Source organism: Trichosurus vulpecula, chromosome 4 (genome assembly GCF_011100635.1).
Source record: "Trichosurus vulpecula isolate mTriVul1 chromosome 4, mTriVul1.pri, whole genome shotgun sequence".
Lineage (NCBI taxonomy): Eukaryota > Metazoa > Chordata > Mammalia > Diprotodontia > Phalangeridae > Trichosurus > Trichosurus vulpecula.
The window spans coordinates 403,257,393-403,277,131 of record NC_050576.1 but is presented as its reverse complement, the minus strand read 5'-3'; the positions used below and the strand labels follow the sequence as shown (position 1 = coordinate 403,277,131).

General features: G+C 37.0%; 1 protein-coding gene across 3 annotated transcripts in view; it reads left to right on the top strand.

Annotated features, from left to right (window-relative positions):
- The window catches only part of NSUN3 (NOP2/Sun RNA methyltransferase 3), a 74,184-nt gene that overhangs the window by 39,691 nt on the left and 14,754 nt on the right, over positions 1-19,739 (top strand). The window contains exons 4-7 of one of the 3 annotated variants that reach the window (XR_005010161.1): positions 2,330-2,484; positions 3,497-3,618; positions 16,693-16,822; positions 16,937-17,155. Coding sequence is in view for 2 of the 3 variants with exons in the window: in XM_036754317.1 (XP_036610212.1) it covers positions 2,330-2,484; positions 3,497-3,618; positions 4,851-4,944 (371 nt within the window). In the remaining variant the exon portion in view is untranslated. Of the gene's footprint in view, positions 1-2,329; positions 2,485-3,496; positions 3,619-4,850; positions 4,959-16,692; positions 16,823-16,936; positions 17,156-19,739 lie in introns of those variants that run through there. The other 2 variants (XM_036754317.1, XM_036754316.1) reach the window with 2 other exon arrangements.

Here is a 19,739-nt window from a genome sequence, read left to right as displayed (position 1 = left end):
TTCCTCTTTAGAAATAAAATTTTAGAATTTGATTTATTGTAGTTAATTTTAGCAGTAAATTGGCATAATGCATCAGATTGGCAAATCTAGATCCATTTCATTGGGATCATACAGAGTACATTATCAGTTCCAATTCTGTAAAAACTCAGTTTGACCATACATACTATGAACAATAGAAAATAAATGCTTAATTTTGTCAGTTAATAAACCCAAATAGGAGAAAAACTTAAACTCTTAGAAAATTTAAGAATAAAATGTAGAATGACTTCTGTTTAGTGTTTCAGCCTGCCATTTAAAATTGCTCGTTAACAAATCTTAACTAAAACTATAATTTTAATGAAAATGCTACTGATGTTAAGTGGTAGAAGTTTATTTATCAAGTATATTACTATGCTTCTCAAGTAATAACTTGTTTAAAAATAAGTGCTGTACGTAAAGTTGAAGAACTTTTGCTGAGAGAAAAATTTACATAGGAATGAGAACACCATTTGGTGAGAATATTTAGAGAGATCAAGTCATTCAACAATAATTTAGTACTTATTATGTGACAGGCACTGTGGTAGACACAGAGATGTGTTAGTAATGATTATTTCAGAGTTTAGAACTCTTGATAGGTTTCCATTTCCCAAAGAACCAGATTGAATAACGAGAAAGATTGGTGAGGATTTGTTTGAAAAGGGGAAAAAAAAATTGTTCATAGCTTTGTTTCTTTTGTTTTTTTTTCTCCTTTCATAATAATAACAATAATAATGATACTCAGAAATAGAAACTTGCAGTCCTTTTTATAGTTCTCAGTATGCCAGTTGATAACTATGATAATCTTTCATCTGTAACAGCACGTACATTTTAACATTAATGTAGAAAGATGGTTTTACTGTATGTAAATGTGAAAAGCTAGGTTGTGCACTTTCAATGAGAAAAGAAATTTTTCTTAAAGTGGGATACCTTCAATACTTAATCTATACATTCATGCTCTCAGTGATAGTGATTGAGACAACCTATCCACACTTTTGTTTATTTTTCATTTTTATTATCTTTTTTGGAATTTGATAATCCTTCTCCCCCACTCCATCCCGGCCCCCCCCCTCCCCCAGTTATTTTTCCTTAAACATCTTTACATAGTGAACTCTTCCTTTTAACCCAGAAAAAAACATTTAGGAAAGCCAAATGATGTAGCAGCCGTATCTGATAGCATAACCTGAGTTGCACATGCTTAAGACCCCTAAGAAGAGTTTTATCATCAGTTCTCCAGGACCATGACTATGCATCATACTTGAGCAAAGTTTGCTTTTTATTATCTTTTGTACTGCAAAAGAGAGAGACTTTGGAGGGTTCATTTGAAAAGAAGAAAAGTGTATACTTTGTTTTGTTGTCATCGTGTATTTTGTTTTTTTGCTTCTGTTTCCTTTGCATAATTCTTTCCATGTTTCAGTGAATTCCTCATATTTGTATTTCTTACAGTGCAATAATATTCTTTTGCATTCGTATATACTATTTGTATACCGTTGCCAAATTGTTAGGTATCCTTTTTGTTTCTGGTTTTTTCTACCAAAAAGGGCTGCTTATCACTATTTTGTTTTTACATATAAGATCTTTATTTTCTATCGTTGATTTCCTTGCTACATATGCTTAGGGGGTATGAACAATTAAATGACTTTTCTTACATAATTCCAGTATTTTCTAGAATTATTGTATCAGTTCATAGTTTTACTAGTTATGCCTGTCTTCCCACAGACCCTCCAACATTAAATATATCCCTTTTAAATTTGATGTGTTAGAGGGTAAACCTCATAGTTACTTCTTTTATTATAATTCAGGTTGCAGTTACTAATTTAAGTTTCTTACAGTGTGGTGTTATTTCATTATATTCACATACTAGAGTTTGTTTATTATCCAATTAATAGGTACCCACTTTGCTTTTGTTTCCATTTCTTTGCTAGAGCAAAAAGTGTTCCTGTGAATATATTGGCATATGTGTATCTATCTATTTATAGTATTTATGTTTTTTTACTTGCTTTGGTCTATATGCCTAGCAGTGGGATGGACTATCATGGTTAAAGAGTTTTAACAGTTTAGTCACTTCCCCCCTACTCCCCATAATTCCAAATTATTTTCAGTATGGCAGATCAATTCACAGCTCCACCAATAATGTAGTTAGTTTGTGACTTATATTTTTATGCATTAAAAAAGTCATAAATGTTGACAATGAAAGCTTTTAATATATTAAACAGTATAATTATGATGATTTAGATAAAACCTGCATAGCAAAATTAGAAGTTTCAACAGTTATAATATCATGGTTTAAAAACTTTGTCTTAAATTTTTTTAGGTTATTTTCACTTTAATGAGTATGATCGTCTGAGATCAAGGTGGTTGAAGCAGACACTAGAATCTTTCATCCCACGACCCTTGAAAAATAAAATAAAAGTGTCTGAATTGGATGGCAGAGAGATAGGAGATACTCAACCTGAAATGTTTGACAAGGTAATAGTATTAGACAAACTGATTCCAAATATCACCACCACTTTTCCCCTCCTACTTAAACTCCCTCGCACACACACACACACATCCGCGCACACACAATCTCTTGTCTTTTTTTAGTACCTTGAGAAATTTTAATAAAATGAAAATAGAAGTATCTTCATTTGACATATTTTCATTTTTATAGCAGCCTTTATTTAATGTTCTGCTTGACTCAAGTATTATTTGATATCATTGGGTTGGGAAATTAAAGAGCCTTTTTTCTGTTTTCCATGTACTTAACTTTGAAAGCCCAGATTTTATATAAATATACTATACATATATATACAACTGTCCCTGTTTCTCTTTGTGTGTGTCTGTGTAGTGCATAGTAGTGCATACCTGTAATCCCAGCTACGGGGAGGCTGAGGCAGGTAGCTTCAGTGATCAGTGTATATTAGGTGTCCTCCCTCCCCCAGGAGCAGCTGGCTACCAGCTTGCCCAGAGGGAAAATTGGCTCAGGTCAGAAATGGAGGTGGCTAAGTTCCCCTGCCATCTGTAATGGGATTGGGCCTATGAGTAGTCCCTGTAATTCCAGCCTGGCCAAGACTAGAGACCCAGTCTTTAAAAAAGAAAAAAGTATAATATTGCTTTAATCCAGTGGTATTTTAAAATAATAGATAATGATTATTAAAGATGAAAAGGATTTCTAGAGACAAATAGAAACACACATTCAGCATATTAAATGCTTAAAAAGCAGAAATAAAGTAGCAATATTTTTCAAATGAATGACTTTTACGCATTGTTTTACTCTAGGAAAAGGCACGGCAAATATTACTGGTATTCTTTTCAAGGATCTCCAAACCTGTATTGTATGTGGAAAGTGATTCCCCAAAAAGCATATAGTAATAATAATAGTTTTCATTTACGTAGCACTTTAAAGTTTATAGACTACTTTGCATATATCATTTCAGGTTTTCTGTCATATGTTTTCCATATAATTTTGTATTGTCTTTTTTCTTTTTTTTTTCTTTAGGTGTTAGTTGATGCCCCATGTTCAAATGATCGAAGTTGGCTGTTCTCTTCTGATACCCTGAAGGCATCCTATAGGTTAAGCCAAAGAAAGGAATTGCCTATTATGCAGATAGAACTACTAAGGTGAGGAATAGGAAGACAGATATTTAATATGTGCTTGTTATCAGTTCGACTAGTATGTGTCAAAAAGTGGCACTGGTTTGTAGACCAGAAGTGTCAAACACGCCTGCCATGCTCCTGAGTGTGGCCTAAGCCATATTAAAATGTAACTGGAAAATATTTCACGAAATAAACAAAAGTACACTAGAACATAGATAATGTTAATATGTGGTTGACCCAGTTTAGTGGTCTCATTTCTCTTTGAAACCACTGCTCCAAACAGTCTTTAGGAAGGAACTGTTTTTATTCACCACTTGGGTGTGTTTAAAGCTGATACTATTTTGGGGTATCATGAAGATTAATCTTTTGGATATCACACACCTCGGATTCAGAGATTTTGTTTTGCTTTGCTACTCCTTCCCTACCATGTCTGTTATAGTACAATAAAAGCAAAATACAGTCCATCAGCAAGTGGTTATTTAGCACCTGCTTATGTGTGAGGCATGCTAGCAGCTGGGTGTACAAATATAAAGAATGAAACAATCTCTACTTTCAGGGAGTTTATATTCAGACAAGGGAGACACAAATATGTATACTTATATACCCGTACACACACACATACATGATAAATCTAAAGAGAATAAATACAGCGTACTTAAATACAAGGTGTTTTGAGAAGGAGTCTGCACTAGCAGTTGGGGGTGGAGGGAAGTATTAGAAAAGTTCCTAGTGGAGAAATTATATTATTGTGTTGTTAGGTAATTTTGGGATATCAGTCATTCAAAAGTAGGTAGGTTAGTTATGTTGTCTCATGTAACTCATTTCAAGTTAAATAAAATCTGAGTTATTTGCTTAGTTTCTTCTAGGTTCTTCCTGTTTCACTCCCACTTTGCTTTCCTCCTCCATGAGTTCTGTCCTTCAGATTCTTTTCACCTTCATTGCTGGTTTCCTTGTGTTTTCACCTAAGGCATGAGAGAGTCATCTCTTCTCCTTTTGTCAGTAGGAAATCTTTACCCTAGGCCCTGGACACCCCCTTAGTTTCAAGTAGAACCTTATTTCTTCTCCATCAGACTCCAGCTTGGTCATATCACGGAGCTTGTCCACAGAATTTGCCTGAACTGACTTCACTTTCTCTTGGCACACAGAGTCCTAATCATTTCTCCTTACCTGCCCCTAATTTTTTTAGCTTTTTTTATCTCTGTCCCTTCTTGTAGTTTCACTTCAACCCTTCATGTTCTTTTTTTTTTTTTAAAAAGGTATATGTGGGGACAGCTTGGTAGTGCTGTGGGTAGAGCCCTGGAGTCTTGGAGTCAGGAGGACCTGAGTTCAAATGCAGCCTCAGGCGCTTGACACTTACTAGCTGTGTGATATGGGCAAGTCCCTTAACCCCCAATTGCCGCACAAAATAAATAAATAAATAAAAGAAATAGGGAAATGCTTTGTTAAAAAATTTTTTTTAAAAGTGTATATATACATACACGTCTGTGTATATATATATGTGTGTGTATGCGTATATATGGAGATATATGTACATATATATGATTTTTTCCTAATTACGTGTAAAGACAATTTTTAACATTCTCTTCTTTACAATTTTGGGTTTCAGATTTTCTCCCTCCCTCCTTCACCCCTCCCCCACCCTCCCCACCATGGTAAGCAATTTAATATGTTATACATGTTCATTCATGTAAAACATTACTATATTAGTCATGTTGTGGAAGAAGACACAGACCGAAATTTGAAAAAAAACCAACATGAATAAAAATACAGAAAGTGAAAAATAGTATGCTTTGATCTGCATTCAGACTCCATCAGTTCTTTCTCTGGAGGTGAATAGCATTTTTCATCATGAGTCCTTTGGAATTGTCTTGGATCAGTGTATTGCTGTAGCCAGAATGGCCTTTGTTTTCTTTGAATGACTCAGCTTACCTCATTGAGCCTCTGGACACTGTGGCTTGCTCTTCCGGGGCAGGACCAGACAACTTCCTGTGTGATGAGTCATGGGGCTGGCTGAGGGGAGGTGTTAACGGCTACCCTAGGGGGAGGGGCCAAGTCAATAACCAATCGGCCCTGGTTGTTCAGGCGGTGCTTGATGATGTCAAAAACTCTATAAGAGGGGAGAGGACAGCTTGAAGATCTTCTTTTCCTTTTCCGGTTGGAGCCAGAGACAGTTACAGCGACAGTTACAGCTACAGTTACAGCCACAGCCACAGCTGAAGCAGGAGCTGCCAGTAGCAGAGCTGACCTACGGGAGGAAGCTGAACAAAGACTTCAGTCCAGTGGGTAATCTTATTACCATAGAGGGGGAAACATGATTTTGCTTTACGCAATCATGCTTCTCTGTAGCCTCCTGGTTACTCTTTCAAGGCGTACTTATTGGGCCTGGAAGCTTTTGATCAATATATCAAAATGGGGTTGCTGGTTCATGGGTTGGTTACTGTGGAGCCTAAATAAATGTTTTGATTCTTCTGCCTTCTACTTTGAGAGTTTCTTATATCCGGCGGTTCCGAACGTTTCAGACATGTTTATGATCCTCTTTGAGATTATAAACTCTGCCCTCCTAATACAATTGCTGAGAATAGCTAAGTCATTGAACAATTGATCATCATATTTTTTTTAAAAATTTTTTATGATATATTTAGTTTTCAGCGTTGATTTTTTTGCAAGAGTTTGAAATACAAATTTTCTCCCCATTTGTACCCCCCCGCCCCACTCCAAGATGGCATATATTCTCTTTGCCCTGTTCCCCAGTCAGCCCTCCCTTCTGTCACCCCACTTCCCTCTCATCCCCCTTTTGTCTTCCTTTCTTGTAGGGCAAGATAAATTTCTATGCCCCATTGCATGTATATCTTATTTTCTAGTTGCAAGCAAAAACTTTTTTTTTTGAACATCTGTTTTTAAAATTTTGATTTCCAAATTCTCTCCCCTCTTCCCTTCCCACCCACCCTCTCTGAGAAGTCAAGCAATTCAACATAGGCCACATGCGTATCATTATGTAAAACCCTTCCACTATACTCATGCTGTGAAAGACTAATTATATTTTGCTCCTTCCTAACCCATCCCCCTTTATTGAATTTTCTCCCTTGACCCTGTCCCCTTTCAAAAGTGTTTGTTTTTGATTACCTCCACCCCCATCTGCCCTCCCTTCTATCATCCCCCCTTTTTTTTTATCTTCTTCCTCCTTTTTTCCTGTGGGGTATGATACCCAATTGAGTATGTATGGTATTCCCTCCTCAGGTCAAATCTGATTAGAGCAAGATTCACTCATTCCCCCTCACCAGCCTTCTTTTCTCTTCCTACAGAACTGCTTTTTCTTGCCACTTTTATGTGAGATAATTTACCCCATTCTATCTCTCCCTATCTCCCTCTCTCAATATATTCCTCTCTCATGCCTTAATTTGATTTTATTTCTTTTAGATATCTTCCCTTCATCTTCAACTCACCCTGTGCCCGTTCTCTCTCTCTCTCTGTCTCTCTCTCTCTCTCTACATATATATATATACATACACATATATATACATACATACACATTCACTTATACATATATATACATACACACACACACACACATACACACACATACACGCGCGCGCGCGCGCACATTCCCTTCATCTACCCTAATACTGAAGTCTCATGAATCATACACATCATCTTTCCATGTAGGAATGTAAACAAAACAGTTCAACTTTCGTAAGTCCTTGCGATTTCTTTTTCTTGTTCTTTTTCTTGATTACCTTTTCATGCTTCTCTTGATTCTTGTGTTTGAACGTCAAATTTTCTATTCAGCTCTGGTCTTTTCACTGAGAAAGCTTGAAAGTCCTCTATTTTATTGAAAATCCATATTTTGCCTTGGAGCATGATACTCAGTTTTGCTGGGTAAGTGATTCTTGGTTTTAATCTTAGCTCCACTGACCTCTGGAATATCATATTCCAAGCCCTTCGATCTCTTAATGTAGAAGCTGCCAGATCTTGGGTTATTCTGACTGTTTTTCCACAATACTTAAATTGTTTCTTTCTGGCTGCTTGCAATATTTTCTCCTTGATCTGGGAGCTCTGGAATTTGGCAACAATATTCCTAGGAGATTTCTTTTGGGGATCTATTTGAGGAGGCCTGTGGCTCTAGAGTATCAGGGCAGTTCTCCTTGATAATTTCTTGAAAGATGCTGTCTAGGCTCTTTTTTTGATCATGGCTTTCAGGTAGTCCAATAATTTTTAAATTATCTCCTAGATCTATTTTCCAGGTCAGTGGTTTTTCTTTTTTTTTTTCTGTTAGATTTTTTTTTTAAATATTTATTTTTATTTTTAGTTTACAACAGACGGTTCTACATAATTTTGAGTTCCAGATTTTCTCCCCTCCCTCCCCAAGACGGCACAGAATCTCATATAACTACCACGAATAACTTCGCATTGAATTAATTTATACACTAGTCAAGTTACGGAGAAGAATTATGACCAATGGAATGAGTCATGAGAAAGAAGAAACAGAGCCAAAAAAAAAAAACAACCCAAAAACACAAACAAAAGAGAAGAGAAAAAGGCAAGCTTGAAGTGTGCCTCAATCTGCATTCAAACTTCATAGTTCTTTCTCTAGATGTAGATAGCATTCTCCATCGTGAGTCCTTTGGAGTTCTGCCTGCACCCTGTGTTGCTGAGAAAAGCGAAGTCTGTCAGGGTTGGTCCTCACAGAGTCCATATATCTGTGGTTGTGTACAATGTTCTCCTGGCTCTGCTCCGCTCACTCAGCATTATGTCGTGTAGGTTTTTCCAGGTTGTTATGAAGTCCGTATCATCCCCATTTCTTATGGCACAATAGTATTCCATTACCTTCATATACCACAGCTTGTTCAGCTATTCCCCAATTGATGGGCATCCCTTTGATTTCCAATTCTTTGCTACCACAAAAAGAGCCGCTATAAATATCCTTGTACATATGGGTCATTTTCCCGCTTGTGTGATTTCTTTGGGATACAACCCTAGAAGTGGTATTGCTGGGTCAAAGCGTATGAACATTCCTGTGGCCCTTTGGGCGTAGTTCCAAATTACTCTCCAAAATGGCTGGATCATCTCACAACTCCATCAGCAATGCAACAATGTTCCAATTTTCCCACATCCTGTCCAACATTTATCATTTTCCTGTTTTGTTATTTTAGCCAATCGGTCAGTGGTTTTTCTAATGAGATATTTCACATTGTCTTCCATTTTTTCATTCCTTTGCTTCTGTTTGATAATATCTTAATTTCTCATGAAGTCACTAGCTTGCACTTGCTCCAGTCTAATTTTTAAGGTAGTATTTTCTTCAGTGGTCTTTTGGACCTCCTTTTCCATTTGGCTAATTCTGCCTTTCAAGGCATTCTTCTCCTCATTGGCTTTTTGGAGCTCTTTTGCTATTTGAGTTACTCTATTTTTTAAGGTGTTGTTTTCTTCAGTATATTTTTCGGTATTTTTTTGGGTCTCCTTTTAGCAAGTCATTGACTTGTTTTTCATGGTTTTCTCTCATCCTTCTCATTTCTCTTCCCAATTTTTCCTCTACTTCTCTAACTTGCTTTTCCAAGTCCTTTTTGAGCTCTTCCATGGCCTGAGACCAGTTCGTGTTTTTCTTGGAGGCTTTTGTTGTAGGCTCTTTGACTTTGTTGACTTCTTCTGGATGTATGTTTTGGTCTTGTTTGTCACCAAAGAAAGATTCCAAAGTCTGAGACCGAATCTGGGTGCGTTTTGGCTGCCCGGCCATATTCCCAGCCAACTAACTTGACCCATGAGTTTTTCAGTGGGGTATGGTTGCTTGTAGGGTTTAGGGAACTATGTGCCAAGCTGGGGGTGATGCGCCAGCTCTGCCACACCAGCACTCCTCCTCCTCCAAGAACCCCCAACCTGGACTGGACTCAGATCTTCAGCAGGCTCTGCACTCCTGCTCTGATCCGCCACTTAATTCCTCCCACCAGTTGGGCCTGGGGCCGGAAGCAACTGCAGCTGTAGTTTTGTAGCTGCTCCACCTCCGCTGTCCCGGGGCGGTGGCCGAACTGGGAACCCTTTTTTTCACTCTGTCCCCCACAGGTTTTCCCACTAACCTTCTCTGTTGTCTTTGGTGTTTGTGGGTTGAGAAGTCTGGTAACTGCTGCAGCTCACTGATTCAGGGCACTAGGGCCCGCTCCACCAGGCTCCTGGTCTGGTTTGTCCATGCGGTCCACGCTGGGCTCTGCTCTGCTCTGCTCTGTTCCTAGCTCCATGCTGGATAGACCTCATCCAGTGACCATCCAGGCTGTCCTGGGCTGGAGCCCTGCTTCCCTCTGTTATTTTGTGGGTTCTGCAGTTCTAGAATTGGTTCAGAGCCATTTTTTATAGGTTTTTGGAGGGACTTGGTGGGGCGCTCACACTAGTCCCTGCTTTCCAGCTGCCATCTCGGCTCAACCCCCCGATCATCATATAATATTGCTGTTACTGTATACACTGTTCTGGTTCTGCTCACTCATTTTTCATCAATTCATATAAGTCTTTCCAGGTTTTTCTGAAATCAGCCTGATCATCATTTCTTATAGCACAGTAGTATTCCATTACGCTCTCCACAGCTTGTTCAGCCATTCCCAAATTGATGGGCATCCTCCAATTTCCAATTTTTTGCCACTACAAAAAGAGTTGCTATAAATCTTTTTGTACAAAAAAGCCCTTCTCCCTCACTCCCCCCCACCCTTCACCTTTTCTTTAACCTCTTTGGCATAATACCTAGTGGTAGTATTGCAGAGCATTCACAGTTTTATAGCCCTTCAGGCATAGTTCCAAATTGATGTCGAGAGTGGTTGAGTCATTTCACAGTTCTACCAAAAGTTCCTTAGTGTCTCAATTTTTCCACATCCCCTCCAACATTTATCATTTTTCTTTTTTGCCTTTTTGCCTTTTCTGTCAAAACCTCCTATCTGATAGGTGTGACATGGTACCAAAGAGTTGCTTTAATTTTCATTTCTCTGATTAATAGTGATTTAAAGCATTTTTTCACATGACTGTAGATAACTGATTCATTCATCTGAAAACTGTTAGCTCATATCCCTTGACCATTTATCAGTTGAGGAATGACTTGTATTGTTATAAATTGGAATCAGTTTTGTATATATTTGAGAAATGGGGCCTTCTAGCTCTTCCTGGTTTAGTTATTGGCATGTTTCATAAAAGGAATTTGGTAGGACTACATCTTTGCCTATTTTTCCAAATCATTTATATAGTGTTAGAATTAGTATTTCTTTAAATGTTGGTAGGTTCTCTTAGAATCCCTCTGGCCTTGATGATTTTTTGATCATGACTTTGATCTTATCAGAACTCTTATATCCTTAGGGCTCCAGCACTCTAGCCTAAGCAGTCCACCTCCAAACAATGAACAGTGGTGGGTAAGAATTCCACCTAGATAAGATGGTCTGGGTAGGGTGAATTTTTTGGGCAAGGTCAGACTGTCCTTGAGAGTCTGGGAAAGCGGGTCCAAAAAAAAAAGATCCTTGGGTCCTATATATAAAATTGGCCATTAATATAATAAGAAAATAATTTTTCTCACATTTAATATGTCTGCCTTTCTTCATTTGATTGTGAGGTTTTTATGCTCTAATACATGGTAAATTTTTGTGTAGGTGCCATGTACTACCTGAGAAAAAGGTATATTCCTTTCTATCACCAGTTTTCTTCAGAGGTCTGTCATATCTAACTTTTATAAAATTCTGTTTACCTTCTTAAGTTCTTGTTTATTTTGTGGTTAGATTTATCTAATTCTGAAAGGGGAAAGTTGAAGTCCCCCACTAGTATACTTTTACTGTCTATTTCTTCGTGTAACTCATTTAACTTCTCCTTTAGAAATTTAAATGTGTTTGGTACATATGGGTTTTTTTTTGCATATATGTTTATTACTTGATTTTCTGTGGTACCTTTTAGCAAGATGTAGTTTCTTTCCTTATTTCGTTTAATTAGATCTATTTTTGCTTTTGCTTTATCTGAGATCATGATTGCTATCCCTGCTTTTTTAAAAAAAATTTCTACTGAGACATAATTTCTGCTCTAGCCCCTTATTATTTTTTTGTGTCTTTCTCTGTTTAGACTGTGTTTCTCATAAACAACCTGTTGTAGGATTCTTGTCTTTAATTTACTCTTGGATTTGCTTCTGTTTTACGGGTGAGTTCATCTCACTCACATTCACAGGTATGATTACTATGTATTTCCCTCCATCCATTTTTCCTGTTTATACTTCTCTCTCTTTCTCCTCTACCCCCATCCCTCCTCACCAGTGTTTTTCTTCTAACCATCACCTCCCTCAGTCTGCTCTCCATTCTATCACCTCCTTCCCCTTTTCTTACCCCTCCGCCCTGCCCAATTCCCTCTAGGGTAAGATAGATTTATATACCCAACTGAGTGTATATGTTATTCCCTCTGAGCCAAATCTGATGAGAGTAAGTTTTAAGTGATAGTCACCCCTTTCCCTTTCTCCCCCTACTGTAATAGTTTTTTTGTGCCTCTTCATATGAGATATTTTACCCCATTCTACCTCTCCTGTCCTCCCAGGGCAATCTCTTTCTTACCCCTTAGTTGTTTTTGTTTTTTTTTATATTGTCACATCAAGGCAACTTATACCCACACCCTCTGTCTAAGTATGCTCCTTCTAACTGCCCTAATAGTGATACAGTTGTTAAGAGTTATAAGCATCATCTTCCTATGTAGGATTGTAAACAGTTTAACTTTATTTTGTGGAATCCCTTATGTTTTTTCTTTCTACCTTTTTATGCTTCACTTTAGTCTTATATTTGAAAATTGAATTTTATTTTTACCTCTGGTCTTTTCATCAGGAATGCTTGATAGTCCTCTATTTCATTGAATGACCAATTTTTCTCCAGAAGGATTCTGCTCAGTGTTGCTGGGTAGATAATTTAATTTTCGTTTGTAATCCAAGCTCCCTTGCCTTCTGGAATATCATATTCTAAGCCCTCTAATCCTTTAATGTAGAAGCTAATAAATCCTGTGTAATCCTGATTGTGGCTCCTCAATATTTTGAATTGTTTCTTTCTAACTGCTTGCAATATTTTCTCCTTGATCTGAGAGTTCTGGAATCTGTCTATAATACTCCTGGGAATTTTTGTTTTGGGATCTCTTTCAGGAGGTGATTGGTAAATTCATTCAATTACTATTTTACCATCAGGTTCTAGGATATCAGGGAAGTTTTTCTTGATAATTTCTTGAAAATTGATGATCAGGCTCTTTTTTTTAATCATGGCTTTCAAATAGTCCAGTAATTCCTAAATTATCTCTTCTGGATCTACTTTCTAGGTGAGTTGTTTTCCCCATGAGATATTTCACATTTTCTTGTTTGATTGATTCTAGATGTCTCATAAGGTGTAATATGAGGGCAGAATTTGTAATTTCAAAAAGAATCGTATATATGTCTGAAAGGTTGGGAACCGCAGGATATTAGGAATTCTCTAGATAGGAGGCAGAAGAATCAAAGCATGTATTTAAACTCCAAAGTAACAGACCCATGAACCAGCATCCCCATTTTGATATTTTGATCAAAAGCTTCCAGGCCCAATAAGTCTGCCTCACAAGAGTAACCAGGAGGCCACAGAAGCATGATGGTGTAAAGCAAGATCATATACATTCTTCCCCACTATGGTAAAAAGATTACCCACTGGCCTCAAGTCCTCGTTGAGCACTCCTCAATCCACACGTAGGTCAGCTCTGCTACCGGCAGCTCCTGCTTCAGCTTCGGCTGTAGCTGTAGCTGTAGCTGTCTCTGGCTCCAACGGAAGCTGTTTTTAACAGTCTGGCTAGCAGCTTCTGTGGGGTTGTAAGACCCACCCACAGCTTCTGCTGGCACGCCGGGGAAGCACAGGTTCTTTCGATCTGCTTAACCAAGGGAAGCAAGGTGAAGGGGTTGACAAGCTTACTTTAATCCAACATGGGACCTCCCTGGAGTTAGCCCTACCCCACCAAGCACCCAGTGAGGCTCAATGAGATAAACTGAGTCACTCAAAGAAAACAAAGACCATTCTGCTTACATAAGGTCACTAGCTTCCACATGCCCAGTTCTGATTTTTAAGAAATTGTTTTCTTCAGTGAGCTTTTGTACCACTTTTCCATTTAGCCAATTCTGCTTTTTTAAGGAGTTGCTTTCTTCAGTGAATTTGTGTATGTCCTTTTATATTTTTTGTGCTTTTGTTACCAACCTGTTCTTCTACCTCTCTTATTTGATTTTTTTGAGTTCTTCCAGAAATTCATTTGTGGCTGAGACCAATTCATATTTCTTTTTGAGGCTTGGTATTTAGGCTTTTTGGCACTGATGTCTTCTGATTTGTGTTTTGATCTTCCTTGTCACCATAGTAGTTTTCTTTGGTCAGAGTTTTTGTTTGTTTGTTTTGGCTTATTTTCCAGCCTGTGTCTTCACTTTTAAAGTTGAGCTCTGCTTGTGGGATACAGGGGTGGCATTGTCCCAAGCTTTTGCTGAAGGCAAGTTTGCCTGCTGCCCTGGTGGCTGGAAGCATCACAACTGGCCCTCTGTGCCAAAGCCACAGAACCTCCTCAGTTGCTGACCTGTGCCAGGCTTAGGGGTCTCCAACTGGTTTGCCCAGATGTCACCTGCACTGGGCTGCGTTCCCCTTTTGTGCCTGACTGACATAGTCCTTTCTTGCACTCTTCGTAGTTTGTCTTACACTGGAAAATTGTTTCACCCCATCTTTTTGTGGTTTTTGGTACTCCAGAATTCATTTTGAGGTGTTAAATTATTTAAAATTGTTTTAGAGGAATTTGAGAGTGCTCAGGTAAGATCCTGACTTTTCTCTAACACCTTGGCTCTTTCCTCCCTCCATGTTCTTTCAAAACTTTACTTAAATATAAACTTAAGTAAACTCTACTTAACAGTCCCTTCCAGGGCTTCCAAACACATAGCCTTTGTCATTCTTAAGGCTTCACCTGTCTAGATGCTCAATTTTTGGCTGTTATCTTTCCCCAAAAATCTAACTGAACTTCACTTTGCACTTAAGTACAAAGAGTTCTGATATGCGTCCTTATACATCCTGTTGACAAGTAATATTTTTCATGTTTTGTTGCTCAGAAATTAAATATAATATTATCAATATTATCATAGTTAACTGGCTCTGAAGTCATCTAGGTCAGAGTTTTTTCATGTAGGGACCCATGGTCTTTAGGGGGTCTATTGAACTTTGAAGAGAAAAAATTATATCTTTATTGAATGTATTTCATTTCCTTTCTAATCCTTTATATTTTATATCATGCATTTAAAAGCTTTATTCTGAGAAGGGATCCATAGTCTTCACTAGACTGCCAGAGGAGTCCGTGAAAAGTTAAAAATTCCTTGTCTGAATTGTTGATAGCTGTTGAAAAAATTGTGGTTTTGTATACTGCACATATCATGTTTACATAGATCCTGAATTCACACACTCAGTTTAGAGTTGCAAATTCTAAATTTTCTTTTTCTATAATTATAAATTGTGGAGAAGCATCATGGTTATGGTGGCGAAAGCGCTAGTTTATCACTCATTAAGTGTCTGACCTTGGAAAATTGTTGAAATTCTCTAGGCCTCCATTTTTTCATCTATAAAATGAGGGGGTTGTACTACATAACTTCTAAGGTCATCTATAAGTATATGATCTTCCTCAGTCACCAGGGATAAGCCTGAATGAAATAACTCTATAAAGTTCAGACCTAAGAATGTATGTAGGGTTTTTTTTTTAATAAGAATGGGGGAAGGGAATAAGTATTTATATAGTGCCTACTAGATGCCAGGCACTCTGCTGTGCCTTTTACAAATATATCATTTACTTCTCACAACAAAACTTGAGGTAGGTGGTATCATACCCATTTTACTGAAACTGAAGCAAACAGAGGCTAAGTGATTTGCCCAGGGTCACACAGCTAGTAAGCATCTAAGGCTGGATTGGAACTCAGGTTTTACTGACTCTGGGCTGAAAACTCCATCCATTGCATCACCTGAAAAACTTCTCATTTGTTGAGTTCAAAGGACTGTGAAGACAGCATATATATCCTAAAAAGGATAGTTTAATATTGAGTAAAATGAATAACTTTTAACCATTTACCATAGTAATAGTAACAATCAAAAGATTAGTCTTTTCTGTTGAATTTATGAGATGTACTACAGATAAAACTGTTACATGTGTGTGCCAGAAACTATTTTTTAAAAGGTGCAAGGGTTGAAAAAAGAATAATAGAGTGCTATTATAATTTTATATGTGCAATGTCGTGGAATGCAGAAAACTTTTTATGTTATTGCTGATACAATACAAACAAATCATTTTCCAAAATACCCTGGATGAGGGATTTTTGTTACATACTGTACTGAACAAATCAGTTTTCTGTGAATATCTGACGTAATATATCACCTCAGTACTTTCTAAATATTAGGGATAATTGAGGGAAAACAATATTAAAATGATGTAAAAATTGGTATTCTTCAACATGTTTTACAGGGGTAGCGCAAGGAAATTTTGCATGACTTTAAGTGAAAAGGAGCTAACCAAAACTTAAGGATTTTTAACAGAAATGTGAGTGTCTTATTGCAGTAATGCATCATGTCAACCATTTCCTTAAGAAATCAATCATGTTTAAAATGTGAACCCCTTCTGGATTTCTCTCTTCTTTATTTGACAAGGAAAATTTAATTTGTGAATTTTTGGAATGAGGAAATACAGATCAGTTGGTGAAGTATGAATATTCATAAATCATACAAAATTAAAATCTTTAAGTAGCATATTCTTCAAGCAAGAATCATGTTTAAACATAAACATTTTTTAGAAATCAGAATTTCTTTTTAAAATTGTTTTCATTGTATACTTGATAACCATAACAAAAACAATAAAATCAACTTGTAAAATATGGCCAAAATCTTACCCATATCTCTCAACCTTAATACTTTTATTTTTTATCCCCTTCTGGGTCTTGCTGAAGTTCTGTCTTTGAAACCTGTTTTCCTTCCTTCTTTCCTTTCTTTTAAAAAATACGTAGTTGCTATCAATGTATATAAAATTTTGCTTTGCAGTCATTGTGTATAGATTACTAACATTTGCTTCTATATTTTATGTTCATTGTTTTCATCTGTTCTCCAGTGTCGGAAACTGTTCTCATCTGTGCCTGTCTCAGGACAGAAGCCTGGTAGTTCATGTTCTATGTTGGAGCAAAATGTCAGTCATCAGTTAACAAAAGATTGACTTAGCCATAACAGGAGAAGGATATTCAGTGAGTATATAGGCATTGAGAACCCCTTGAGTTGATTGCACTGAGCAAAACTTCATCACTATCCAGTAGGCATGCCTCTGAGCACCTCCAGACTCTTGGTTGCTTTGTACTCAGATGATATGAGGAAGTGAGGTGAACAACGCCATGACAGGAGCTTTTTGAACTGACGGTACGGCAGCTTGATCAGTTGGAGTTTGAGGTTGCTATTGGTTTGGTGAACCAGTTTGGAGAATGGATATGATGATTCAAGATTATTTTAATGGAGTTTGGAGGTTTCCTTAATTGAAACTGCCTCTGCTCCCTGTGATCAGATAAGACATGTCTGCGGCAGAGGTGAGATGTGTATCTGATGATTACCATCAGGGGAGAACTATTCTCCCCTTCAGATAATTTATGCTGATGATCATATTCTGCCTTTTTTTTTTTTTTTTATTTTTCTGGGAGAGGGCACATAAAAAAAACTATGGTTTTCTTGTTCTTTAAAGTTACATTTAAAATTACGTTTTAGTTTTGAATTTACTGGTTTTATAAAATGATTGTTCATAACTGACCCTGGTTTAAGTGTTTCGTTATTTATGAAGGGCAAGGCAGAGGAAAAAGGGCTGGGGAGAGAAGGCAGAGTTGCAGTGGTTGGTGAATTATGAAAGGTAAAGTTTGGGACAGATTTGGACCTTCTTCTTAAGTTGATGGATTCTGTACTGGCTGGGGGGCTCTTGGGCTAAATGAGAGGGAATCTTCTACATTATTATATTTTATTAACTTTTTAAAGTAAAAGAAGCCAACCATTTCCTCTTTGATGAAAGTTAGAGTCATGAGTAATCAGATTTAAATAGTAGAGAAGAGGGTAGGTGAATAAAGAAACAGGAGATTCCCCAAAAGGATTACCTATCACCCTACCCCACCCCTCACAGGTCCTTTACTTCATTGCTTTTTGAGGGGTTGGTCTGCTCCTGAATTAGAGGTAAAGTGAAGGTGTTGTCTAAAGTAGGGCTTCCTAAACTTTTTCCACTCCTGACTCCTTTTCCCCTGAGAAATTTTTACATGACCCTGGGTATATAAGTATATAAAATAGGTGTACAAATCAAACATTTACCAATAATAAATCATAAATTTATTTTAAAAGAATTCTTTGGTATAAATATAATTTTGCCATTTATTAAAGATGAAAGCAAATTTGCATACTAATGAGAAGAATGTGCTTGTTTATTTTTATATAAAGAATTAAATCTTCATGGAATATTTGATATTGCAGGATGTAGAGCATCTTCAGTGTTTTTCAGAGTTGATCGATATTTTGACTTTCTAATCAATTCTGAGAACCACTTTGCGTAAACACATAGTACAAAATGACAGAAGTATGTTTGGGGCCATTTCAGAAATTGTTGGAAATTCTCTTCTAGTCCCAAGCCAAAATTAATTTAACAATGAAGTAAAAACACTGCAATTCATAACATACAGTAGTCTTGAATCTGAGCTGAGGTGTTTCTGGCAGCGTTTGTGGGCTTTGTGTGGTATGACAGCATGTGTAGTGCAAGGTGCATAAGTTGTGCTTTCAGATCCAGGGCTTCAGTGAAGTTGCAAGGTGCAACTAAGAAATACCCCGGATTCATTACACATTTGATTTTTACTGTTGCCAGATTTTTCATGACCCTCGTGTTCAGTTATGCAACCCCATATGGGATCACAACCCACAATTTAAAAAGCACTGGTCTAAAGGAAAGTCATACGGTAGGCTAAGACTAGGGAATGGGTAGCTTCATTAATTGGACCATCCAAGAGGAAATAGTTAATTTTCTTCTTCAATCATTGCTTCCCACACTCACACTTCTGCCACAGATCTACTATACTTTTAAAAAGTCATTAAAATAGTAAATATAGAAAAACAATAATATTGACTTTTTACTAATCTTTATAGGAAAGTAGAATTGGAAAAAAGTGGAATTCTTTAATGAAATACAAACAGCCCCTTCAGCTATTAATACTGTACTTTGATACTTTGTAAGATCTGTGATTTCATCAGTGTAAATATGCCTTCATTCATTCGACAAAAATTTTTCAACCCCTCCACCATTCTTAAGCTAACATGGCTGAAAAATTGATGACCTACTAGCCCACTTGGTTATTAACCTAAGTGATAGATATGTAATTTGTTAGTAGGTCGATGTTTAAAGTCTCTCCAACTTGGTAAGACTTTTGAAGTTGGCCCATTGTTTGCATAGACTTTGAGAATCCACAGTTATTTCCCCACCAGTGTGGCCTTAGAATAAAACTTTAGAGTAAAGACAACTGTTAATCACTGCTTAATTAAATTCTGAGATTCTCTACCAGTTCTAAATAGAAAATTCACTCTAAATCTGTCCTTAGGATCAAAATCCGCCTAGGGCTTACAACTCAGATCTAGCCCCAACTCCAGTTTTGATAACTCCAGTAAGCTTTACCTTAGTCATTTTCTACTTTGAATTTATCTGTGAAAAGATGTTTATTTGCCTTCTAAATATTCCCAATTCACTTTCAGTATATTCTTTCCCTTTGCCTCCCTCCTTCAGTTTTGCACTATGGAAAATTGCATATTTCTTTTTGTCCCATAGAACTTGGCTTAATTCAGAAGAAGCAAGAATAGTATTGCTTATCAGTAAACCTTATGACTATCTGTTTTTTTTTTTACAATCAAAAGGTTTTCCTAGAAAGTTCCCTAATTAACTATGCTCTTCCCCATAGTTAACTGGAATTACCATGTATTTGTTGGAGATTAGTCACTAACATTTCTTTAGTAAACTTTTGTGTGACTTGGTCTGTGACGGAGATGTCTTTAACATATTTTCTTTTTCTCAAAGGAGACATATCTCTCTTTCTCTCCATCCCTAAAAGTAAGTTTAAAAATTTAAAAATATATGTTGTAAAAAAAAAACAAAACTGT